At 54.9% G+C, this 25,382-nt stretch overlaps 1 protein-coding gene across 11 annotated transcripts in view; it reads left to right on the forward strand.

Moving 5' to 3' along the window:
- IQCE (IQ motif containing E) overlaps positions 1 to 24,941 on the forward strand; it is a 50,666-nt gene extending 25,725 nt beyond the window's left edge. For 5 of the 11 annotated variants that reach the window (XM_073012866.1, XM_073012867.1, XM_073012872.1 and 2 more), the window contains 13 exons: positions 998 to 1,161; positions 2,619 to 2,674; positions 4,616 to 4,815; positions 8,373 to 8,477; positions 10,245 to 10,332; positions 13,578 to 13,745; positions 16,770 to 16,793; positions 20,205 to 20,315; positions 20,757 to 20,956; positions 22,085 to 22,188; positions 22,536 to 22,589; positions 24,218 to 24,349; positions 24,706 to 24,941. In XM_073012866.1, coding sequence (XP_072868967.1) covers positions 998 to 1,161; positions 2,619 to 2,674; positions 4,616 to 4,815; positions 8,373 to 8,477; positions 10,245 to 10,332; positions 13,578 to 13,745; positions 16,770 to 16,793; positions 20,205 to 20,315; positions 20,757 to 20,956; positions 22,085 to 22,188; positions 22,536 to 22,589; positions 24,218 to 24,349; positions 24,706 to 24,827 — 1,528 coding nt within the window. In that variant the 3' untranslated portion in view covers positions 24,828 to 24,941. The remainder of the gene's footprint in view (positions 1 to 997; positions 1,162 to 2,618; positions 2,675 to 4,615; positions 4,816 to 8,372; positions 8,478 to 10,244; positions 10,333 to 13,577; positions 13,746 to 16,769; positions 16,794 to 20,204; positions 20,316 to 20,756; positions 20,957 to 22,084; positions 22,189 to 22,535; positions 22,590 to 24,217; positions 24,350 to 24,705) is intronic. The other 6 variants (XM_073012869.1, XM_073012873.1, XM_073012868.1 and 3 more) reach the window with 3 other exon arrangements.
- The last annotated feature ends 441 nt before the right edge of the window (positions 24,942 to 25,382 follow it).

The following is a 25,382-nucleotide window of genomic DNA, read 5'->3' on the forward strand; positions in this document are numbered from 1 at the left end:
GCCACCATGCCCAGATAAATTGCATTTTTAGTAGAGACGGGGTTTTACTATGTTGGCAAGGCTGGTCTCGAACTCCTGACCTCAGGTGATCCGCCTGCCTTGGCCTCCCAGAGTGCTGGGATTACAGGCGTGAGCTACCGCGCCCGGCCAGGTCGCAACATTTTTATCAGCCAGTCAAAGTATAACCTGGCTAATGTGTGTGTCTGTTTAAAGACACCCTATTTAATAGTGATTGTGGATTAATTTTCATCAAACTCACGGCTGGCCTGAATGACGCTTCTCGCACACACATAAGCGTCTCCACAGGGGCCCACACGGCCTTCCTGAGCTTAGAGGCACTGGACAGCACTCAGCGCTGCAGTCCAGCCCACTCGAGGCAGCATCACCAGCAAACAGCACAGAAATGTGAGAGCCACAGCACCAGGCAGGCCACAGAAAGCACGCTTGTTTTTACATGAGCTGAGGTGAGGAGCCGAGCACCACCTGGTTCAGCCCGAGCTGGCATTTTTCGTCACCTGTGCACGTGTGAGAATTCCCACAAAACCCCCGTGCATATTGATTTTGGGCTGACGGATCCATTTTAGCAGCAATCACATTTGCAATTATGGGATCTGCAGATAATGAGGATCGACTATACTTTAGACCTTGTGGGCTAAGAAGTGAAATCTAAGCTATTCTGCAGGCACCTGCTGGAACAAGATACGTTTCCATAACCCTTCTAGTGATGGCATGGAAAATACAATACTGTTGCTTGAGTACGATATTTTGTTACACAGGTTTACCTTGCATGAGGATGGGGTTCCATTTTGGGTGCTAACGTTTTGCTTATTTAGGGTTCAAAGTTATTACTGCCTATTGGATTTCAAATACTCACCTGCAGAAGCCACTCTGAGCTCATGACCAGCAGAGCAAGCTGTGATTCACCTGCCCCTCGTTTCAAGCATGTGTGAAAGCAGCTTAGCAATGCAAACCTCAGCCCACGATTTGGTTGTTCCAGGCCCCTGGGGGAGAAGAAGACGGGCACCAAAAGGCAGAAGAAGATGGGCAGTGCCCTCCTGAACTTGTCCCGGAGCGTCCAGGAGCTCACGGAGGAGAACCAGAGCCTGAAGGAGGACCTGGACCGCGTGCTGAGCACCTCCCCCACCATCTCCAAGACACAGGGTACCTTCCTGAAAGCCACTGCAGGAGGGAGGCCAGGGAAGGGCGGGGCATGGCCACTGGACAGGCACCACGAGGACAGATGTGAACCCTTGAGCGACGCCAATTCCCACGTGCGCCAGCACCTGCCACGGACCACGCGGTGCCCGGGGGATGGAGCTGTGAACGGAAGCTCACAGACATCCCTCGAGGAGACAGTGCTGTGGGAGGGAGGGAGGAGCTGGGTCAGATGCGTGACGGGTGTGTCAGATGGCCGTGCCATGGAGGAGGGGAGGAGGACACATTTTGGGGTGAGGCAGGTGGCGTGTGCAGCTGCAAGCAGGGTTGACGGGAAGGTGCCCCCAAGACAGTGACAGCTGAGCGGGACCCGGAAGAGGCAAGACAGCCATGAAGACGGCAGCAGGGGTGGGACAGGCAGGGCAGGGCTGAGTGCCTGGGAGACACGTGGAGTGTGGCCCCTGCAGCCCAGTGGGGCGGCGGGGCAGGGTGCCATGGGAGCCTTAAGAGTGCCGTGGGAGTGTTAGGCAGAGGGTGGAGGGGGCCGTGCTGCCTCCCGAGGCCCCCTGGCTTCTGTGCAGAGACAGGGATGGTGGCAGACAGAGGCTTCTGCACTTGTCTAGTCGGGCTGCTGGTGGCCTGGATGGGGGGAGCAGTGGGTGTGGTGAAAGGTGGTCAGGGTCTGGTTGCACCTTGTAGCCAGAGCTTAGGGAAACTGCAGAGAGGGTGTAGGCTCTGAGAGGGAGCAGCCAGGCTCCAAGGCTTTTCGTCCCAGCAACTGAAAAGACAGAGTTGCTGTTTCCTGAGATGGGGAAGGGCCACGGGAGGTCTGAGTGTGTGGGAGTGCGGGCCAGGCAGTGGCTGTGTAGGGGTGCGGGGCAGAGGTCTGGTCTAGAGAGCCAAGCATGCGGGTCACCAGCACTCAGGTGGATCGAGTGAGCTCACCCGGAGTGAGAGGAGCAGGGGTCAGGCCCTGAACCTGGCCGTGTATGGTGGGGCGGGGGGCAGCCCGCAAGGCAGAGGGGAGGAGTGGCCAGCGAGGGGCTGTGCATGCCAGGAAGGGGCGGGGGGCAGCCAACAAGGCAGAGGGGAGGAGTGGCCAGCGAGGGGCTGTGCATGCCAGGAAGGGGACAGACGGAGAACCAATTGTTGGATTTGGCAGAATGACAGTCATCGGAGATCTTGATGAGAACTGTCTTAATGGCCTGGCCAGGTGGAATGGGAAAGCATGTCACCCTGAGATGCTTGGAGGCCATTAGTACAGCCATCTCTTCACGGTCCAAGGGGACAGAGACTGGGCCCGTGCTGGTGAAACCCCCAGGGGGCCGGGACCTGTCAGAGTGGCTCTGCAGCCCCACAGGCTGCTCCGGCTGCAGGAGAGGAGCCTCAGGCCGTACCTGAGAAGGGTGGCCCTGCTGGCAGTGCTCGCCAGGAGCCGTTTGAAACCACACCGCTTCCCTCAGGTTATGTGGAGTGGAGCAAGCCCCGGCTGTTGAGACGCATTGTGGAGCTGGAGAAGGTGAGCAGGCGTCTCAGGGCCACTGTCCTTGAGGACCAGGGGCCTCATGCTGTGGGGACAGGCTCACGGGGTGCGGAAGGTGGCGCTGAGCATGGCACTGGCTGTCCGCCAGGCAGCACCACACACAGACCACAAGGAGACTTCTTCCGGGTGTAGACAACGCTGAAGGCAGCTCTCACGCCCCTCGCTGGGCTGTGAGCTTCTGTGCGGGGCCGCAGGCAGATGCGCTTCGCACTGGAGCCCCTCACGGGCTCCCCTGTGCAGGATGTGGGCTGTGCCCTGCCCGTCAACGACCAGGCGCTGCCTCCACCACTCGAGTTGTGTTGGAATCCACAGGGAACTGTTGACCCAACTCCTGGTCAGCCAGAAATACTGGGAAGTGAACGTTTCCCCACATCCCCTACGCAACTTTGCAAAGTAGGAATTAGGCTGATTCTATTGGAATTGGACCTCTGTTTGGGGTTGTATTTTTTAAGATGGAGTCTCACTCTGTCCCCAGGCTGGAGTGCAGTGGTGCAATCTCAGCTCATTGCAACCTCCGCCTCCCAGGTTCAAGTGATTCTCCTGCCTCAACCTCCCCAGTAGCTAGGACTACAGGCGCCTGCCACCACACCCGGCTAATTTTTTGTATTTTTAGTGGAGACAGGGTTTCACTATGTTAGCCAGGATGGTCTTGATCTCCTGACCTCGTGATCCACCCGCCTTGGCCTCCTGAAGTGCTGGGATTACAGGCATGAGCCACCGAGCTTGGCTGGTTTTTTTCTTTTTTCTTTTTTTTTGAGATGGAGTCTCACTCTGTCGCCCAGGCTGGAGTGCAGTGGCGTAATCTCGACTCACTGCAACTTCTGCCTCCTGGGTTCAGGCAGTTCTTCTGCCTTAGCCTCCCCAGTAGCTGGGATTACAGGTGCCCACCACCATGCCCAGCTAATTTTTGTATTTTTAGTAGACATGAGGTTTCACCATGTTGGCCAGACTGGTCTCAAACTCCTGACCTCAAGTAATCTGCCCACCTTGGCCTTTCAAAGTGCTGGGATTACAGTCGTGAGCCACCGCGCCCGGCCTGGACTTTTGTATTTTAAATAGTAAATTAGAGTGTCTGTGTTGTTTGGCCAAGAATAATAAACCTAGAGGGAAAAACGTTTTTAAAAAATAGTTTTTTACATATTTACAATGTAGAAAACTAGCCAGATACAATGACTCACACCTGCAATCCCAGTACTTTGAGAGGAGGATTGCTTGAGCCCAGGAATTTGAGACCAGCCTGGGCAACATAGCAAGACCCCATCTCTACAAAAATGAAAACAATTAGCCGGGTGTGGTGGTGCACACCTGTATTCCCAGCTACTTGGGAGGCTGAGGCAGGAGGAACACTTGAACCCAGGAGTTCAAGAATGCAACAAGCTGTGACTGCACTCCAGCCTAGGTGACAGAGCCAGACCCTGTCTCAAAAAAAAAAAAAAAAAACAAGAAGAGAAGTTTCTATAAATTGTGAACGTTTAAAATATAGAACTTGTTGGGAAGTCAAGGCACCCAGAGGTGGTTCGGAAGCACAGCGGGCAGCACGTCCGAGAGCCGGGAGAGGCAGGAGTGGAGGGAGAGGCAGGAGTGGAGGGTGGGGATGGGCAGGAGGGTAGATGTGCAGTGTTGTTTGAGTCACCTCCCCTCATGCCCTGCTCTCTGTTTTAATGGCTTCTGCCTGTGCCCTGCCTCGGCAGGGGTCTGGCGTGCCTCACTTGTGATTAAAGACAGCTGAGCAGGGATCATGCTCTTCCAGTAGCCCTGTGCCCCGTGGTGTCTCTGGGTAACTCGGGTCCCCTCAAAGCTTTCTCGTGGCCCTGCTGGAGACTCGGTTTGCCCTGCTTCGGTGTCTCTTTTCTGGGTTTGGTAAATAGAAAGTAGAAATGAGAACTAGCGTCTAACACATGCCTGTGTTACCTCCAGAAAGTAAGTGTGATGGAGAGCTCCAAACCACATGCCGCAGAGCCAGTCAGCTCACACCCGCCAGCCTGCCCTGCCTCCAGCTCCGTGCCGCACAGACAGCCACGAGGGGACCACAGCAAGGACCACGAGCGTCTCCGAGGGGCCGTGAGAGACCTGAAGGAAGAGCAGGCCGCCCTGCAGGAGCAGCTGCTGCAGAGAGAGTAGGTCCTCCCGAGGCCCCGCCAGTGTCCCCACAGTGTCCCCACAGGAGCAGCTGCTGCAGAGAGAGTAGGTCCTCCCGAGGCCCCGCCAGTGTCCCCACAGGAGCAGCTGCTGCAGAGAGAGTAGGTCCTCCCGAGGCCCCGCCAGTGTCCCCACAGTGTCCCCACAGGAGCAGCTGCTGCAGAGAGAGTAGGTCCTCCCGAGGCCCCGCCAGTGTCCCCACAGAAGCAGCTGCTGCAGAGAGAGTAGGTCCTCCCGAGGCTCAGCCAGTGTCCCCCGCAGTGTCCCCACAGGAGCAGCTGCCGCAGAGAGAGTAGGTCCTCCCGAGGTGCCCCCAGCAGCCTCGCCAGGGAAGCAGCTGTGACTCTCTGTGGAAACTGATCTTTGCTGGGGTTCAACAGTTGTCAGTTTGGAAAACTGTTCAACTCATAGTGGCACTGCATAAATATTTTTATATGATTCTAAAACTTCTTACGTTTTGGTGGTGAAAGAAAGGCAGCTTTAATGATAACAAGAAGACACTAACTGACCATATTACATTATCAAAAGCATGAGGGGTCGGGCATACCTGTCATCCCAGCACTTTGGGAGGCCGAAGTGGGAGGATTGCTTGAGGCCACGAGTTTCAGACCAGCCTGGGCAACACAGCAAGACTCCATCTCTCCAAAATAAATTTTTAAATTAACTGGGAGTGGTGGCTCATGTCTGTAGTCCCAGTTACTCAGGAGGCCATGGCAGGAGGATCGCTTGAGCCCAAGAGTTCGAGGCTGCAGTGAGCTATGATGATGTCACTGCACTCCAGCCTAGGCAACTGAGTGAGACTTCAACTCAAAAAAGAAGTGTAGGGAATGGTGGGAGAGCACATTTAAATCTCTCTACCCCGAATTCCAGAGAAATCTTCAAATTGTCTACTAGAGACGAATTTACTTTCATTGGTTTATGTAAAATCAATTAGATTTTATGCAGCATGGTCTTCATTCAGTAATATGTTTATGGGGCATATGATCTATTAATACATATGAAATAAAACATAAATGCTGCAGCCTGACGCAGTGGCTCACACCTGTAATCCCAGCACTTTGGGAGGCGAAGGTGGCAGGATTGCCTGAGTCCAGGAGTTCGAGACCAACCTGGGCAGCATGGTGAAACCCCATCCCTACAAAAAATACAAAATTTAGCCATTCGTAGTGACTCAAGCCGGTAATCCCAGCTATTTGGGAGGCTGAGGTGGGAGAATCACTTGAGCCTGGGAAGTGGAGTCTGCAGTGAGCTATAATCATACCACTGCATGCCAGCCTGGGTGGCAGTGAGACGCTGTCTCCAAAAAAAAAAAAAACAGAAGAAGACCTAAATGCTGTGAAATACTTGGTGTGAACATAGGGCTGGGAAGGCAGGGCCTCACCGGGTGTTCCGGAGCTCCGTGACCTGTGGCTACCTAGCACCCGGCCTGGCTCCTGTCCTCCTCCTATTTGCGGCTCCTCTGGGCTCGGCTCCACCATGAGGCAACCACCTCCATCATCTTTGGAATGATGTTTCTCTCTAGTTTGCAAGAGCTACCGTGACTTGCCCTCAGAGTGGCCTGGGAAGCAGCAGCAGGAGCAGGAGCTGGGAGCTGGTTAGCATGCGGGAGCGCAGGCCCTACCCCGGCCTTCGAAATCACACTCTGCATCCAGTGGGATCTGCAGGTGATGGTTTTTTGGTTTTGTTTTTTTTTTTTTTTTTTTGAGACAGAATCTCCCTCTATCGCCCAGGCTGGAGTTCAGTGGCACAATCTGTGCTCACTGCAAACTCTTCCTCCCCAGTTCAAGCGATTCTTGTGCCTCAGCCTCCCGAGTAGCTGGGATTACAGGCGCGCGCCACCACACCCGGCTAATTTTTGTATTTTTAGTAGAGATGGGGTTTCACCAAGTTGGCCATGCTGAGTCTGGAACTCCTGATCTCAAGGGATCTGCCCGCCTCGGCCTCCCAAAGTGCTGGGATTACTGGTGTGAGCCACCGCGCCCAGCCCTACAGGCGATTTGTGTGCCCTTTAGGGTCTGAGAACTCGGCCAATGCCTCCCAGCCTGCTAAGTTCTCTGCTGCCTGCTGTGAACAGTAGAAGGCCAACCCGTCACCACTGTCCTTACCCCTCACATGAGGTCTCAGATCGCATTTATGGCAATTGATAGGTCGTTTGTAAAAATTCGTATTTCATGACAAGCTTTTCCAATTAAGCAGTCATTACAGAGTTCAGAGACATCAGGTAAAAAAAAAATTAAGGTAGTCATGAAAGGTAAATAACTTCTGGAATTATCTATGAAACTGTAAAGTGGCATGACAAGAGCCACCTTATTAGCCCTTACTGTGTGACAGGGGCTCTGCTAAGCACTCTGGGTTTCTGGCATTTAATAGAGACTCACAGGCCCTGAGCAGTCAGGGCTTGCAGACAGCATACAGTCCATCTGAGACTCGGACAGAAGTCTCCGTTGAAGGCCAGTGTGTGGCTATCACACCACATGGGACGCAAGAAATGCATGTAGGAGCGGTTCAGCTGGAGCCCCGCACGGGCAGTGGCACGGTCTAGGCAAGGCAGGCCCCTGTCCCATTCACGGACCCCGCGCCTGCCTGCAGCACCCCCACGTGGGTGCGAGGTCCGTGCCAATGAGTGGCGGCTGGAGGGGCAACTCCCCATTCTATGGCCTGATGGCAGGGCCTTCTCTGGCATCGTCCTGTTGATCCCCTGCACACAGCAAGTGCTTGGTTCAGGGCAGGCAGGGCCCTGAGGTCTGTCCTTGGCACTGTGTGATTAGAAATAGGCCTTTTGGCCGGGCGTGGTGGCTTAAGCCTATAATCCCAGCACTTTGGGAGGCCGAGGCGGGCAGATCACGAGGTCAGGAGATAGAGACCATCCTGGCTAACACGGTGAAACCCCGTCTCTACTAAAAATACAAAAATTAGCCAGGCGTGGTGGTGGGTGCCTGTAGTCCCAGCTACTCGGGAGGCTGAGGCAGGAGAATGGCGTGAACCCAGGAGGCAGAGCTTACAGTGAGCCGAGATCGCGCCACTGCACTCCAGCCTGGGCGACAGAGCAAGACTCTGTCTCAAAAAAAAAAAAAAAAGGCCAGGCGCGGTGGCTCAAGCCTGTAATCCCAGCACTTTGGGAGGCGGAGACGGGCGGATCACGAGGTCAGGAGATCGAGACCATCCTGGCTAACACGGTGAAACCCCGTCTCTACTAAAAAATAAAAAAAAAAACTAGCCGGGCGGGGTGGCGGGCGCCTGTAGTCCCAGCTACTCGGGAGGCTGAGGCAGGAGAATGACGTGAACCCGGGAGGCGGAGCTTGCAGTGAGCTGAGATCCGGCCACAGCACTCCAGCTTGGGCGACAGAGCGAGACTCCGTCTCAAAAAAAAAAAAAAAAAAAAAAAAAAGAAATGGGCCTTTGGTGGTCCTCCTGCCCCACCATCCGCTGTCCTAAGGAAGGGTTGAGCACCGTCACTTTTCAGAAGCACCTTCCTGCTCTGACATAACCTCAAGTTTTCGTGAACGCTGACGAGTCTCCTATTCTGTGTGTGCAGTTTGGAGGTGAAGCAGCTCCTACAGGCGAAGGCTGACCTGGAGAAGGAGCTGGAGCGCGCGAGGGAGGGCGAGGAGGAGAGGAGAGAGAGAGAGGAGGCTTTGAGGTATGTGACCTGGGTCAGGGCCGGAGAGAGGAGCCAGGCGAGTCTGCACTCCTGCCACCACTGCAGCCCCCCGTGGCATCTCAGCCTCGCTGCCAGTGGGTTTTTAGAAAGGCCACACCTCCCTGCAGTCTTTCCCTGGTTTTCTGTCACCCGACTCGGGAATAACCTCTGGGTGCTGAGCAGGGCCTGCCCTTTGGCATCGTGGCCACCTCCCAGGGGCATCCTCTGCTCTGGCTGTGCCAGCACCTGCCGCTTCCCAACGAGCCATCACACTGGCCTCTGGTCAGAGCCACCCTGGTGTGGGCCACGTCCTCAAGAGGGGCCGCCCGTGCCCTCAAAGTAACGCCGTTTGCGAGAGCCAGGAAGCAGCGCCCACCCCACGGTCCATCAGCTGCTGGTGGACAAACACCCTGAGGTCGACCACACGGAGGTGCAGAGCGGACGGCAGTCCCGACAGGCCTGGCCCGGGGACCCTCAAAAACGTGGTGCTCGGCAAAGAAAGCCAGACACAAAAGGCCACGCAGCACACGATTCCGTGTGCAGGAAACGTCCAGGACGGGCGGACCCACCTGACAAGTGCTGCTGATAGGGGCTGGGAGGGAGCGGGGGCTGCTGACGGGCATGGGTTCCTTTCTGGGGCGATGCACATGTTCTGGAATTAGATAGGGGTGGTAGGTGCACAACATTGTGAATATGCTAAAATTCACTGAATTATACACTTTAAAATAGTGAATTTTATGTGATGAGTCTTAACTTTTTAAAATGCACAAAAAACTAGGTTAGAAATCTGAGCAGACATATTTAGCACTCAGAATAATTAGTAAGACATAGATTACCGGAATGAAGAAAACCTTGGCTGGGCACAGTGGCTCACGCCTGTAATCCCAGCACTTTGGGAGGCTGAGGTGGGCAGATCGCGAGGTCAGGAGTTCAAGACCAGCCTGAACAACATGGTGAAACCCCCTCTGTACTAAAAATACAAAAATTAGCCAGACACAATGGCAGGTGCTTATAATCCCAGCTACTCAGGAGGCTGAGGCAGGAGAATCACTTGAACCCGGGAGGCGGAGGTTGCAGTGAGCAGAGATCATGCCACTGTACTCCAGCCTGGGCAACAGAGTGAGACTCCATCTCAAAAAAATAAAAAAGAATAAAAGAAAACGTTTCATTTTCAGGAGAAATCTGACTGAATTCTGTCAGAAGGCCAGAACTAAAGTAAATCCGAAAGAGCGCATGTGCAGAAATGAATTTTTTTTTGTTTTTTGCCTTTAGTACCTAGAATGAACATCTAAACTGCAGCGCCTCCTGTTCATACCGTTTACTAAAACCCCAGTGATCCCTGCTTATTTATCTCAAACACATGGGCTCGAGTGATCCTCCGGCCTCGGCCTCCCAGAGGGCTGGGATCACAGGCGTGAGCCCCGCGCCCGGCCTCCTACTTACTTCTCATTCACACAATGGATTCTGTTTTTAGTTCTTAGCTGTTTCAAGAGAGGTGCTGGGCCCTGGGGGTCCTCAGCCCTGGCCTCGTTGGGCTTCCAGCCCAGAGCAGGAGACAACAGGAAGTCCCAGCCTGCGATGGGGTTTCTGGTGCCGTCAGGTCATAGCTGGGGCCCAGTGGCTCAGGGAGACGTGACCCCACCAGCCTTCTACAGGCTGCCTGGCGTCCCCCTGTCTCAGCGTGGACCGCCCGCCCCACCCTGCCCTGCGCCGGCCTTCATCACATAGTGACAGGTGAGGCATCTCATTTTTCCCTTTCCGCCTTAGAGAGGAGATTCAGACGCTTACCAGCAAGCTCCGAGAGCTGCAAGAAATGAAGAAAGAGAAAGAGGATTGCCCAGAAGTTCTTCAGAAGGTACGGTGACCATTTGGCCGAGTCTCCCATCAGGTGTGGTGAGGCTTCCGCTGGTCATGACGGTGCCGACCGTTTCTCTGCCCAGAGTTGTTTTCTGACCATCCACTGAAAATCCCACTCCCTTTTGTCATCACAACTGATTTCTATAACTCATGTCGTGTGTGTCAAAGTCCGGCGTTTTGGATTAATTGTCAGCAAATTGACGTCTCGAACTGATATTTGAGTCTCAAGGCTGGTGAGTAAAGAGTTAACCGAAAGCTCAGCTGTGCGGAGGGTGTAGGTGTGTGGCTGGAGCTGTCACTGAGAGGCAGGAGGGGCGTGGGGGGAAAGGACAAAGGCTCAGTCAGGCCTCTGCGTGGACCTAGGCCTGCGCCCTCTCCTCTCATCTAAGTTCCAGAACATGAGGCCGGCAAAGCCTCAGCGGGGACTGCCCTGTGGGTGGAGCGGGGCTTCCTCTGCCCTCTCTGCAGAACACAAGGCCAGCAAGGCCTCAGCGGGCACTGCCCTCTGGGTGGAGTGGGGGTTCCTCTGCCCTCTCTGCCGTCACTCAGCTGTGCACAGGTTGAACATGAAGTGACTGTTAGCAGGGACCCGGCAGGTGAGCAGGGACCCTAGGCGGATGCCCTCCTGCCTCTCCACTCCCCCCGCGTGTGTGGACGCGACCCAGGGGCAGCTGGTCGAGGCAGTGTCTCTGTGGCTCCAAGGTTCCCGGCCCTCTGATGCCTCCCTGGAGGGTCACAGCCATGCTCTGGTCACCATGGCCGGTGCTGCCTGCACTTGCACTTCTGATGGCAGAAAGGCGTCCTCACAAATCCCCTTCCAGTGGGTCGGATCCTTCGGAGGGCAGGTGTGGGCCCATGCATGTTCAGGCAGGAAGCAAGGAGCTTGGTGTCACCATCCTGGGGCTGCGGTTCGCTCTAAGAGGGGCTCGTGGATAAAACCAATCGAAGCCACCGCCTGTGGTCCCAGCTGCTTGGGAGGCAGCAGTGAACCAAGGTCGCACCACTGCACTCCATCCTGGGCCACAGAGCCAGACCCTGTCTCACTAAAAAAAGAAAAGAAAGAAAGAAAGAGAGAAAGAGAAAAGAACAATGTCTGAAAACAGAGAGAGAGGAGAGAGAGAGAGAGAGAGAAAGAAAACAAAAATGTCTGAAAATACTGCTGAAATACAGCCTTTTCTGTGTGGTGGGGTTATAAGTTTTTTTTTTTTTTTTAACTTTCTTTTAGTATTGTCTGAATTTTTCATAATAAGCATGTATTAGCTTTGTGTTATTTTCCTCCTCAGGAAACATTTCTATTTTAGAGACAAGAAGAGTGGGATTGAGTGATCAGCTCTCCGAGTAGGGGAATCGGCTCTTAGCATTCACGTGGGAATGATTAATTGCAGGTTAAATGGAGTGACAAGAGTGGGTTTAAGAGTTGCCTCAAGGAATTTATAAGCATGTGAACATTTAGATTTTTTTTAACCGTGTGTAGTTGTGTGAGTAAATGTTCATTTATCTTCTGAGGAGCTGATTTTACCTTTCCGATCACATTGGCACGGGCCACGTACTAACAGCCGATCTCACTTTAGCGGAACAGAGGCCTGAAAATGTGTCAGGACTGAGGGAAGATGAGGCTTTTCTTAGGGTCACAAAATCGGAATGTGGAAGCCCAGGGCCGGCATGCTGGTGCCAAGCAACTTGGTGCCACAGCTAAAGGGATCTGGAAACAGCTGGCTGTGTGGATGTACCCAGGGCATCTTCGTCAGGGATGTTAAGATGTGTAGACATGCAAGTGACTGTCCTAGGAAGTTTACACTCCCAGGTCCCTAGAAACAGGAGGCAGGGCATGCAAGGCCGCGCAGGAGCAGCGCGTCGGCCAGGAGGCGGCAGGGATGTGCGGAAGACCTGGGCCAGGGCCTTTATCATGGGAAGGAGCGGGCGAGGTGAGGCGAGCTGGCTGGTCGGGGCCGGCGGGCTGGAAGCTTGAAGAACTTCAGCGGGACCTGGGCCACAGGGTGGTCTTGAGCTGTGCCGCACCTGGCCCTGGGTGATTAAGGCTGAGGAATATTGCCTCCTGGAGGGTGGGGCCCAGCGCAGGAGGCGATTCTGAGTGTGGACACTGGATTAGTTGCTCGCATAGGATGGCCGTGCCCGAAGGCAGGCCCTTGACTGTCTAGGAATTGGCCTGGCCCAGAGGGGCATCAAGGCCCCAGATGCCCAAGCGTCGTAACACACAGATAATGAAAAGCCAGTGCAATCCATTCTGTGTTGGTTCAAGCCTGTGGACAGGCCACCTGTGCCCGCGCCTGGCCCAGTGTGCACTGGGAGCGGTCTCGTGTCTGCCTCTGGGGAGGGCTTTCAGCAACAGCATGCTCTCCACCGAGCTTGCATTCTTGACATGAGAGGCCTTTTCGTTTGTACTGGGTAGTGTCCTGTGGATGATACATTTGGAGTCATCAGTGTTAGAAATCATAATTTTTCTTTTTTCTTTTTAGAGACGGTCTCACTCTGTTGCCCAGGCTGGACTACAGAGGCACAATCATGGCTCACTGCAGCTTTGACCCCTGGGCTCAAGCGATCCTCCTGAGCAGCTGAGACCACAGTGGTGTGCCACCACACCCCGGGTATTTTAAAAATTTTTTCATAGAGATGGGGTCTCGCTGTGTTGGCCAGGCTGGTCTTGAACTCCTGGGCTCAAGTGATCCTCCCTGCTTGGCCCTCCCACATTGTTGGGATTACAGGCGTGAGCCACTGCACCCAGCCTGAAATCATGGTTATTTCCGTGGTCGTTATAGCAATCCTGGCTTGTTTCTACCTTAAAAACCATGGTAGAAATATATATAATGCCTTCAATCCCAGAAATCCCATGTTTATAATTTAGAGTGTTAAACTAGAAAACAGAAAAGGACCCCAGAAAAACAGTTCTTGCAGGAACCAAATGTGACCGAGTGTAGTGAGTGTGTGACGGCTGTGTGAAGAAACGTCCTCTCTCTCTCCCAGAAGGCGTGGCCAGACAGAGTTGAGGGAGTTTAACGAGAAGTGTGTCTGCACGTGTGTGCTCGCCTGGACATGGTTTCTCAGCAGTGCAGGAGACCGCTGTCATGTGGCCCGCGGACCAGCATGGATCAGCTCTCGCCACATTAATAAGACTCACCTGATAAGCCCAGCCGTACCGTGCAGAGTAATATCCTGTCCCCTTGCTGGATACTGCTCGTCCCTGCCCTGGCTTCATCGTCCTCTTACTCCTTCAATTTCCTGCAGGCCCAAGAGCTCCCAGCCCCCACTCCCAGCAGCAGGCACTGCGAGCAAGACTGGCCACCGGAGACCAGTGAGGGGGGGCGCCCGTGGCCCCGCGCCCCCTGCTCTGACAGGAGAAGAGACGCCGCGGCCAGGGTGCTGCAGGCCCAGTGGAAGGTGTACAAGCACAAGGTGAGGCTCCCCAAGGCGACCCGGGCTGCTCCCTGTGAGTCTTCGTGCTCCAAGGCAAGCCACGCACTGTCTAGGAATGACTAGGCCTGGGGGGCCAGCCGGGCCCCGGGTGTCCGAGTACCGTAACATACAGAAAATAAAAACCTCATTCACACACTGACTCATCCGTTCTGGGTGCGTTTTGTGCAATACTGAACATCTCGCCAGATTTCTTTTCATACAGTTTTCTTCCAGAACTATTCGAAAGTGGGTTTTAGATGTTATGAGACATTAGCATGTATCTTCTAAGGAACAGTATCTTCTACCTGCGCACAGCACAGTAACTGCCCCTCAGACTGTCACAGCAGCTTGATATCCTCACCTACCGGCCCTTCCTGTTCACATTTCCCAAACGTCCCGAGACGCCGCCTGCAGCCATCTGTTTCCCGCCAGCATTCAGTCACGGCGGTTCTCAGCCCACCTCCCGCCAGAGCCCGGGGCTTGGTTGGTTACATCTCCTTAGTGTGGTTCACAGCAGCCCCCATACTTTCTTTTCTTTAACCAACAGGTCACCCTCTCAGGTTCAAGCGATTCTCCTGCCTCAGCCTCCCAAGTAGTTGTGATACAGGTGCCCGCCACCACGCCAAGCTAATTTTTGTATTTTTGGTAGAGACAGGATTTCACAATATTAGCCAGGCTGGTCTCAAACTCCTGGCCTCAGGTGATCCACCCACCTTGGCCTCCCAAAGTGCCAGGATTACAGGCATGATCTCCCACACCCGGCCTTTTTTTTTCTTTTTTCATAGACACAGGGTCTCACCCCGTCACTCAGGCTGGAGTGCAGTGGCACAATCACGGCTCACTGCAGCCTCAACCTCCTGGGACCAAGCAATCCTCCAGCCTCAGCCCTCCAAGTAGCTGGGACTACAGGCAGGCACCACCACACCTGGCCAGTTTCTGTAGAGACGGGTCTTGCCATGTTGTCCAGGCTGGTCTTGAACTCCTGAGCTAAAGCCGTTCACCTGCCTCAGCCTCCCAGAGTGCTGGGATTACAGGTGTGAGCTACTGCACCTAGATGTTTTTTCTTTTTTTTTTTTTTTGAGATGGAGTTTTGCTCTTGTCGCCCAGGCTAGAGTGCAGTGGCATGATCCCGGCTCACTGCAACCTCTGCCTCCCGGGTTCAAGCAATTCTCCTGCCTCAGCTTCCCAAGTAGCTGGGATTGTAGGTGCACACCACCACGCCCAGTTAATTTTTGTATTTTTATTAGAGACAGGGTTTCACCATGTTGGCCAGGCTGGTCTCGAACTCCTGACCCCAGGTAATCCACCTGCCTTGGCCTCCCAAAGTGCTGGTATTATAGGTGTGAGCCACTGTGCCCGGCCTTTTTTTTCTTTCTAAAGACATTGTCTTTTTTTTTTTTTAATTGAGACGGAGTCTCGCTCTGTCGCCCAGGCTGGAGTGCAGTGGCGCGATCTCGGCTCACTGCAAGCTCCGCCTTCCAGGTTCATGTCATTCTCCTGCCTCAGCCTCCCGAGTAGCTGGCACTACAGGGGCCCGCCACCACGCCCAGCTAATTTTTTGTATTTTTAGTAGAGACGGGGTTTCACCATGCTAGCCAAGATGATCTCGATCTCCTGACCTTGTGATCCGCCCACCTTGGCCTCCCAAAGTGCTGGGATTACAGGCATGAGCCACGGCGCCCGGCCTAAAGACATTTTCTTTGGCAGAGAGTGGGCCAGTGTGTTACAGAATGTTCCCTGTCCTGGATCTGTTTCCTTGTGGGGTCATTAACTTGGTCCTCTGTCCCCTTAATTTCCCATAAATGAGAAATAAGGTCTCCAGCTCTGATTCACCCAGGTTTGCTTTTGGCAAGAATGTCTCACATTGAGGCCGGCCCCTGTTTGTGTTTCTAACCTGGTCATGGCTGCTGGCTTTCGCCATTTTAAAGAAACGAGTTTCCCTTGGTAACTAGCCAGCAGTTTACAGGGGACAGCTTGGCCTCCATGAAGTCTGTCCCCACCACCTTTCCCCTTGTGGCCTTCGTGTCCTTCATGTCACAGCTGTCTTCGTCTGGAAAGCAATTTCCTTATTAGCGGGGCCAACTCCTGGTCCTCCCAAAAGGGTGGGAGAAAACTTAGTGACTTCCCTTCAGGTGCTGAGCAGATGCTGGCTTGTCTGTCTGTCTGTCTCTCTGTCTCTCTGTCTCTCTCTTATTCAGTGTATATATCTCTTTGCTTCCATCTTACATTCTGTTGGTCCTCGTACTCAGTTCCTGCTTAATCTCCCAAGGGACAGATCCTGTGTACAGTAGTACAAATGTGGGCTGTGCACTCTGATGACTGTGGAAAATCAGCCGGCTCATGTACCTGTTATCTGGCCGTGGCCATTCCGTGCCATTAAGTGCATATTGATTATTTTGGCATCAACATGTGGGAAGGACTTCATTCACATCTATAAGAACACGTGCTCCGCGGGACCCTCTCTGCTGACTGTGATGCTGTGTGTCAGCTGCAGACACACAAACTTCCCAAGACACCCAAGGGTGACTGATGACCAGTCAGGTTGAGGCCAGTGATCCAAACCCCTGAACCAAAGTCCCCTTCATAACGTCCCCAGCAGGCAGCCTCAGCCTCCGATTTCTGGGACTTATCCAGAAAGGACAGTGGTCCGGACACCTGTGATGTGAGAGGGCTCTCACATCGGGCCCACATCCACCTCCTTAGCTGCACAGCTTGGCCTAATGGAGTCGCTTCTGCACAGCCAGAGGACCGGCATACGGCACAGACACATCCCTTCATCTGCAGCTTGGGCCACCTCGGGACTCCCGGAGAATTCCCGCCATCCTCATTCTGCCTCTCACTTTCGTCCTCCTTACAAAGGCGTTTGTTTGCTGGGCCCCGGCAGCTCGGGAGGGAGGAGCCAGGGCAGCCAGGCCTCTTGTTGGCTTGATTGACGCCTGTTGGCAAGATCAAGGGCTGAAAACCACTGTGTGGGGAAACATTCATCCTTCTCGTGTTTATTCATGTATTTTTTCTTTTTTTCAGAAAAAAAAAGCTGTTCTGGATGAGGTAAGTGAGGTTTATTTCATCAGTTTTGAAATACGGATTTGCATTTTGTTGTAAAGTAGATGAGGGGATATTTAAAGATGCGTTGAGTCCTTTTCTTTTCTTTTCTTTTTTTTTTTTTTTTTTCTTTTTTTGAGACAGAATCTCGCTGTGTGGCCCAGACTGGAGTGCAGTGGTGCAGCCTCCGTCTCCTGGGTTCAAGCGATTTTCCTGCCTCAGCCTCCCTAGTAGCTGGGATTACAGGTGCACGCCATCACGCCCGGCTAATTTTTGTGTTTTTAGTAGAGATGGGGTTTCTCCATGTTGGCCAGGCTAGTCTGCAACTCCTGACCTTAGGTGATTCGCCCATCTTGGCCTCCCAAAGTGCAGGAATTACAGGCGTGAGCCACCACGCCCGGTGAGTCCTTTTCAAGAAACCAAACCAGACCCCAACATTAAGTATAACATACATAAGAAATAGAAACATCAAATAAATATTTGGATAATTTCCCACTTTCAAAATCTCTTCAATCATTCCTTCCTTCCATTCATTCTTTCCATGCATATTCACTGATCACCAGCCCTGCGTAGGACAGTCTCAGAGGCTCTGGGACGCAGAGGCTCAGACACACAAGTGAACAAGCGGTTACAGCCCAGGGTGGCGCTGGGGGCGGCCAGCCCTGCACACAAAGGCCAGGAGGTCCCTGCGAGGGGTGACGTGCAAGGTGGGCCTCGTGGGACACACGTCAGAGCTCGCTGCACCGGGAAGTGAGGGGAGGGTGTCCTAGCAGAGCCAGCGGGATGAGCAGTCTGAGACGGGGCGAGGGCGTGGAACTGGAATGGAGGTTGAGTATGTCACCCACAGCTGAGAACTGACAGATGGATGAACAGTGCAGTTCCAGCCATGATCCTTTTCAGGGAGGAGCTGGAAAGGGAGATCGTTATTTTGCTAGAGTTCTGGTGGCCTCGGAGATGCTCGCCTCTCCTCTAGGGCCCCTTCGGGGACCGCAGTGTATTTCCACTCAGACCGCGGGAGAGGCCCCAGCCCTAGTCACTCAGAGCGGGCACCGGGCCACAGGGCTTCTCACGCTGCCTTCTTCCTCACCGGCAGCTGCTTCTCCGTGGTGGGGCAGACCCTGCACCCGCTTGTCCTCACACTCCCCAGGTGCATCTGATGCCAGCAGGGTTGACAGCTCTGCCATCAGGGCGGGGCTTACCTTCCCCCTGCCCCACCCATTGTCCCCTTCCCCTTGGCCACATTACTCATCCACAAGTGTTTGCTAGGCTCTTGCCATGTGCCAGGCACAAGAGAAACTTGTAACAGACCAGCCAGACACTGTCCAAATTTCACGGGGTTCATACTCTACAGTCAGGACAGCTGGTATGGTCACGGGTGCGGGCGGCGCACCAGGCTCGGTGGCCTGCGCGCAGCTGCAGTGGGAGAACGTTGGCATCTGGCGGCCAGGCCACAGCCGCGTGAGCGCCCTCCACGAGCAGGTAGCTGGACTGCCCGCCTGGCTCACCACACTGTCCCTGAGGAAGGGCCCCCTGCTCGCCACTGCCCTAGTCTTCAGCCTTCAGTTCTGCAGCCCCTCTGTGCCTGGCCTCCTCCTCCCTGAACCTGCCCCACAGCCACACCCTTGTCCATACCCATCTGACACATTTGCAGTGGCAACTTCCAACATTCCCGTCTCTTGACAATCCCATCCTCTAGCAGCCCTTAGGCCCTCATCCCGAGGTCTCCAGCACATCAGCCTCCCACCTGCCCCACCCACCACAGCCTGCCCAGGCTCCCAGTCCCCGCAGCCTGCTGCGGTTCCTAGCACATGCCCCTGCCTGCATCTCACTTTGTGGTTATTCTTGCCAGCCTCCCATCAGAATGCAAGCTCTTTTTTGCCACAACACCTCTGGTGCCTAGACTAGCGCCTTGCATGTGGGAGGCGTTTGGTAAATGCCCTCCAGCGAGTGGGTGAGGGGACCCAGGCTCTTCGGCCAATGGGCCAGTCAGTGGTGGGTGCTGTCTCCCCATCCTGCTTCTCTCCCTGGCACCCCCGATGCCTCAGGGTCCTCATCTCTAAAGATAGCAGTGAGGCTGCCTGTGTGGGGCTGTGGTGAGCGTGGGGTTTGCCAGTGTGTGCACAGTGTGTGGCGTGACAGAGATGCGTGCCCCTCTTACCCCTCCGTCTGGTGCAGAACGCCCCTATCTGGCAGCCGCTTTACCGGAAGCTTCTGGGCAGCCTCCATGTGGTCGCCGCACTCTGGCGGATCATTCATTGTTGATAGCCAGCGCTGCCTCGCCCTCCTCTGCTGAGCTCTTTTCCCACCCCAGCGTTCTTCCCCTTGCTTTAAGACAAAACAAAGGTGCTTTCTGTTCCAGCAGCGGCAAGCCTGCTAACCTCACTTGGCGTGGGGCTCGGTGGGCACACTCGTCATTCTCCTAACGTGTTTGAGAGCTGCCCGTATCAGGCTGGGGGCGCTCACGGGGTTAGAGGCAGATTGTTCAAAAGTAAGTGCTTCCCCGAAAATGGAGCGTGGACTTCTCACGGAGTGAGATAGAGTCTCACTGTGTCACCCAGGCTGGAGTGCAGTGGCCCAGTCTTGGCTCACTGCAACCTCTGCCTCCCAGGTGCAAACGATTCTCATGCCGCAGCCTCCTGAGTAGCTGGGACTACAGGCATGCACCACCACGCCTGGCTAATTTTTGTATTTTCAGTAGAGACGGGTTTTTACCATATTGGCCAGGCTGGTGTCAAACTCCTGGGCTCAGTGGATCTTCCCACCTCAGCCTCCCAAAGCACTGGATGACAGGAGTATGCCATGCCCAGCTAATTTTTTGTAGACACAAGGTCTTGCTGTGTTGCCCAGGCTGGTCTGAATTTTCCTGGCCTCAAGTGATCATCCTGCCTCAGCCTCCCAACGTGCTGGGATTACAGGCATGAACCACTGCACCCGGCCACATTTCCTAAGAAAATCATTTAAGATTAAGCTCAAAGGATAAATTATTCTCTTAAGATCACTTTAGAGGTCCTGTTGCCCCTTGCTTGATTTAGAAAACGTATATGGAAAGTAGATGAAACCAGTAAACTATTCCAACGCGGAAAAACGCTCCAACATGAAAACATAACCACGTGTGAAATACCAGCTCCTAGTAGCCACTGAAGGGGACTGCAGTGAGCAGCGGGCCCCTCCCATTCCCAGAGTCCCCACCGTGCTGACAGGCGCCGCGCCCTGTGCTCCCTGGGGTGCCAGTGAGTTTCTGACCGACTCGGGTGAGTGGGAGCACAGAAGGCTCTTTGGGAGACTATGGCTGCGCAGCAGTGAGAGGAGTTGCGTTCCCTACCACCGAGGCAGCTCTCCCCTCGGCACCTCCGTCTCGCCCGCCGTCACCCCGGGCACTCACACCCACTTTTCTCTCCCTGCTTCCTTCCCTGACAGGCGGCTGTGGTGCTTCAGGCAGCTCTCAGGGGACATCTGGCGCGGACAAAGCTCTTAGCAAGCAAAGCACGTGGCTCAGAGCCGCCCAGCATGCCAGGCCTCCCAGACCAGGTAACATCGGGGTGCTGGACATCCCAGTGGCCATCTCCAGAGCTGCTCATCTCACACTCCATCCACTGAGAAAGCACAGGGCACCTCTCAGCCTCCACATCCCCGCCCGCCCAGCAGGCATCCCCTCCACTCCATCCCTGGCCACGTAGGCCACGCAGGCCCCTCTGCACAGGCCCCGGATGGGTATGGCATTAGGGCCAGATTGCCTTGAGCTGCCGGAGAGTCAAATAGCTCCATGAAGATGTAGCTAAAAACTACCGAAGATAGACGCAGGCCATGCCAGCCCTTCCTCTGTAAGGAGGACCAGGTGTTTGTTTAAGAATCCCTACAGTTTAAAAATTCAGAACCTGCCGCCAGGAGGCTCCTCACTGACCAGCAATTCCCAGGAGGCAGGGCCACCTGAAATGGAAACTGAGCTCTTCCTGTCTCCCTTACACCCAGGGTGTCCCAGGGGCCGAGCACCGGGAGCCAGCAGGGGGCTGCCAAACAGTCGTCTTCCCTACTGTCCTTGCACCCCAGAGCTCTCCCGTGCCCCGTGTTCCGAGCCCCATCGCCCAGGCCGAGGGCAGCCCTGCGCAGGAGGAGGCCATCATCACCATCCAGTCCGCTCTGCAGGCACACCTGGCCCGGGCCAGGCACAGGTGAGTCGGGGTCACAGGGATGCCCCCTGGGACACAGATGTGGCGCAGGAGGCTGCCCACTGCAGTGGGCACAGAGCACGGGGCCCAGGGCATGTAGCGGGAACTGGAGCAGCACCTGCCGTCTGCCAGCGGGACCTCAGTTTGGGGCCTGAGTAAAGGCTTCGCGTCGTGAGGACTCCCTGCTGCACCACGGACGTGGAGCGGGCTGGAAGTTCTGATCCTCGGGAGCCCTTTCCAGAGCCGCTTCTTCCCTACTGGGAGGAGATAAGGAGGAGCTTCAGACACCGTGTAGCTCAGGTCACCATCAGTCTGGCCTGGCTTTCAGCTGTGCTGATACGTCATCCCTTTGAAAGAGAACTGTGACGTGACCTCGGTGTCGGACATGGCATGTGACAGGCGACGCGTGCAGGGTCTAGATGGCGGCGTTCCTACAGGCCTCCCGGTGGATTCGCTGGGACTCTCTTGGTTGCAGAAATCAAAACCCCTTGAAGTGAGCCTGGGCAGAGGGGGAGTTTAGAGTAGAGGGAAGAGACGGCCCCGCTCCCTCACCGTCCTCCGCTTCACCCTGCGTGGGGCTTGTTCCCCTCTTATCACAGACTGCTCTGGTTCTCGGCCTTCACGGTGGAGACGCACAGCCACCCAGCACTTCCAAGTGGGCAGTTTCTCCCTCCAAGGCCGCATCTGCATCTCGTGGTCCTGATCCCATGTGGCCTGGGACACACCATGGGCTCAGGAGTCGGGGACCCGTCGCTGGGCAGCGAGCCCCAGCCACGACGTGGAGGGCCCTGCAACCTGCAACCACATCCCTGGGGAATGGCAGCTGGGCTGGCCCAGACAGGAGACAGGGAAGGGAGCTGTCTGAGGCCAGCTTATAAAACCGTACTGGCCTGACCTCAGCATGGTCCCTGAGGAGATGCACAGGGAACGTGTCTGAAGCTCTTCATGGCCGGACGTTTCTGGACCCTGGGTGCATCTCGGGTACAGGGCTGGCCGTGGGGCTCGGGGGTGGCTGTGTGTTTGCTTTCATTGGAATACTTGCCTCCAGGCAAATTAGTGAGGCCTGTCGTAAACCTCAGAGAGGTTTGTACTCTCTAAGGGCAGAATCAGCTGGCGTTTTCTTTTTTCCAGCGCTACCGGTAAAAGAACCACCACCGCAGCTTCTACGAAGAAGAGATCGGCTTCAGCCACACATGGGGACGCCTCCTCCCCACCGTTCCTTGCAGCTCCTCCTGGTAATTTCATTCATTTGGATTCTGGCACCAGGGCAGCTGGTCTGCTGAGGTCCCAGCCAAACAGTGGCCACCTCCAGGAAGCCCGGGCTGTGTCAGGATGGGAGGGAGGAGTGTCCCATCTGGAGCTGCCTCTGAACTACGCGTCGCCTTATGCAAGGAAGGCCCCCAACAGAGCCCCCCTTGGCCCAGCTTGTCCCTTGTCCCTGGAACTGCAGAGGTCCTTGCTGTCTTTATTTTTGCCCTCAGCTCCAATGGGCCCGAGGTGGCTTCCTCCTTCGGGCCAGCATTTCTCCCATTTGTTTGTTAAGTAAAACTGTGTTATTGTTTCCTTTTCTATTTTGTTAAAGCCCAAAAACAGTCAGTGAAGAAGCCGCTGGCGCTGCAGGATACCACACCCTCGGGTGAGGCCTCATCCCTGCTCTGCCAGAGCTGCCGGGAGCTGACGGGGATGCCCCAGCAGGGCCCTGCCTTTCTCTGGCCGTCAGTCCCTTCATGTGCAAAGTAGAGAACGGGCTAGACAGCTCGAAAGCCACTGCACCCCCAAATCTATGCTGCTCTGTGTAGACTTGAGATCCCGTGTCTTATCCTGCAATTAGAAACCGCTCATTGACATTTCCTGTAAAGGGAGGATGAGCGCAGAGGCGCAGTGTCGAGACGCGGGACTGTCGGGAGATGGAGAAGGGCAGCCTTGAGACCTGTTGAGGAGTGTGGCGTGCGGGGCCTCTCGCGTGGGAAGTGTTAGGTGAAGGGCTTTGCTGTGCTGAGTCCTTAGGTCTCCAGGGTGGAGTCAGGGAGGGAGGAGACAGAACAGCAAGGAAAACCACAAAGGAAGAGGCTCTTCTGAGCCCAGAGGATGAGGGTGATGAAGGCCGGGGGTGAAGGAAGGGTGAGGCCTGCCCGGGACCCACACGCCTTAATGAGAACGTCCCTTCAGGTCGGGCCCAGGGAGGCGGCAGCCCCCCAGCACCACTCCAGTAAGTGCGGGGCCCATGGTGGGCCGAGGCCTTGCTTTCCTAGGAGATCCCTCCCTAGCGGGTCCCACCAGGGGCTGTGTCTGAGAGAGTCTCCTGCACGAGCTAAGAACTGTACACCACGTTTGACCTGGAAATGCCACATAGGAAATCACGTTTTCTTCTTTTCAGTCAGTTTTTAACCTAGTTTCGTCAGAGCTAGAAAACTTTGAACTTTGCTATTCGCTCCAAAACCTCCATTTGTAAAGCTCAACCAAAAGAGGAGCCCTGTGGGGTTTCGGGGAGAACGTGCAGACGCGCAAAGCCGCCGGCCGGCCTGTGACTCACGGGCTCTGCGAAAGGCTTTCCATTGTTCCGCCGGCTTCACCAGACCCTGCGTTTGGCGACCTTTAGAGGCTTTGATCAGGGGCTAAAGCGGGCCTTGGTGCTGCCCTTTTCTCTTGCTAAACGCAAGTGATTTTGAAGGGGCAAGTTCATCCCAGTGACCCAGGGATTCAGCTTGATTGACCTAAGGAAATGTCTCTGTGAAAAGTAGAAATAGAGCTTTTGTTTGAGCTGATTGGTTGTTTTTGAAGATCACCATGAAAACTGTTTTTAATTTCGTAAGGTTCCCCTTTAATATGAATTTTCTTGGAAGTGGCAGGAAAAAAAAGCTGACACAGTTACAGTATCTGCAGCATGGCCGAGTTGCCATTTCCTTCCCTTTTTAAAATCTCACATCAGCAGTTTGTTACTTTTCTACTTTCATCTTTCAAGGCAGTAAGAGTCAGGCTCCCTCGCGAGGAGCTCTGGGGCTGCTGGTGTGGTAGGGCCGGTCCCTTCTTCAGCTCTGGTACCCACCCCCATCCCGTCTGTAGGTGGCTTCCCATTCTAGAGTGGATTAAAACTTCTGAACACTCTAGATGCTTATGAAGGAAGTAGCATCCAAGGGGGAATGGCCGAGCAGCTTGCAGGCTCACAGCGATCCGTGCCTTGCCCCCTCCTGCCTTCCATACCAGTGGCTAGCGAGTTAACAGGGAAGCTGGCTTTTTGTTTTTTGTTTTTTGTTTTTTTTTAAGATGTGGTCTCACCGTGTTGCCCAGACTGGTCTAGAACTCCTGGGTTCAAGCCACCCTCCCACCTTGGCCTCCCAGAGTCCTGGGGTTATAGACGTGAGCCACTGCACCCAGCAGAAACGCTCCTACACACAGGTAGCCGCCCGGCCAGGCCCCAGACTCCTGGGCTGCTGCTGTGGGAATGACTTCCGGGGAATTCCTCCGGCGCGGACTGGAGGTTCCTCCGTGCTGGCAAATGTCCGCTTTTGCAGGAGTTTGGATTTGGGGAATGGCGAGGACACTCAGAGCTGAGTGTGAAGGCTAGGAGCGTGAGGCTTTCTGGCAGGGGTGTGAGTGGGTCCTGTGCGCCTGTGTGCCCCATGGCTTACTGCTTCTGGGGGTAGCTGCCGTCTTACCTGCCGGGGAAGACCAGACAGTGTAAGGGTGTCCGTGGTGGCAGCCCCTGAGGTCAGCGTGGCTGACCTGTCTCCCTGTGGTTCATTTTTTCGCAGACCCCTCTCTCGCAGGGCCGCAGCCCGTGGCACCTCTACCCGGGGATGACGTCAACTCCGATGATTCCGACGATATTGTCATCGCCCTGTCTCTGCCCACGAAGAAGAACTTTCCAGTCTAGGTCCCTGTCACTGTCTCCATGACGTGATGGCAGCACTGCTGAGGACATAGGAGCCACGACTGGAAAGATAATTTGTCGTGTTAGGAGAAGAATGATACCTACTTAACCTCTCAACATGTGTGTCGTCTCTCTGTGCTTTTGTTTGTGGAAGGAAACCCAAATGCCTTTACTTTATTCTCCGGGGAGGGCCAGCGGCTCGCATCCCCCTCGTCTCCCGCTGCAGCTCGGATGGTGGGTTTTCAGTGGCGACAGACACGTCTGCCGTGAGCTCACGGACACCAGGGAGCCCTGTAGTGACATGTTATCTGACCACCTCGCCGCCTGCCCACGACCTTGACCGTGAGGAGCTGCTATCCGCAGCTAGCGCCAACACCACGCCCGCTCTTCCTGGTGACACCCGCGACAACCAGGATTTGCTTCGATCTCGGCCCAGTAGGCCAGGCAGAGGTGCCCCGCTGTGCCTTAGGAAGGTGTGAGACCGGCTTCCCCCAGCCCCACAGCAAAACACGGCATGTCCCAAGCCCGTGAGGAGCTAAAGACACCCAGGTCCCCAAA

This window comes from Chlorocebus sabaeus, chromosome 28 (assembly GCF_047675955.1).
Source record: "Chlorocebus sabaeus isolate Y175 chromosome 28, mChlSab1.0.hap1, whole genome shotgun sequence".
NCBI lineage: Eukaryota > Metazoa > Chordata > Mammalia > Primates > Cercopithecidae > Chlorocebus > Chlorocebus sabaeus.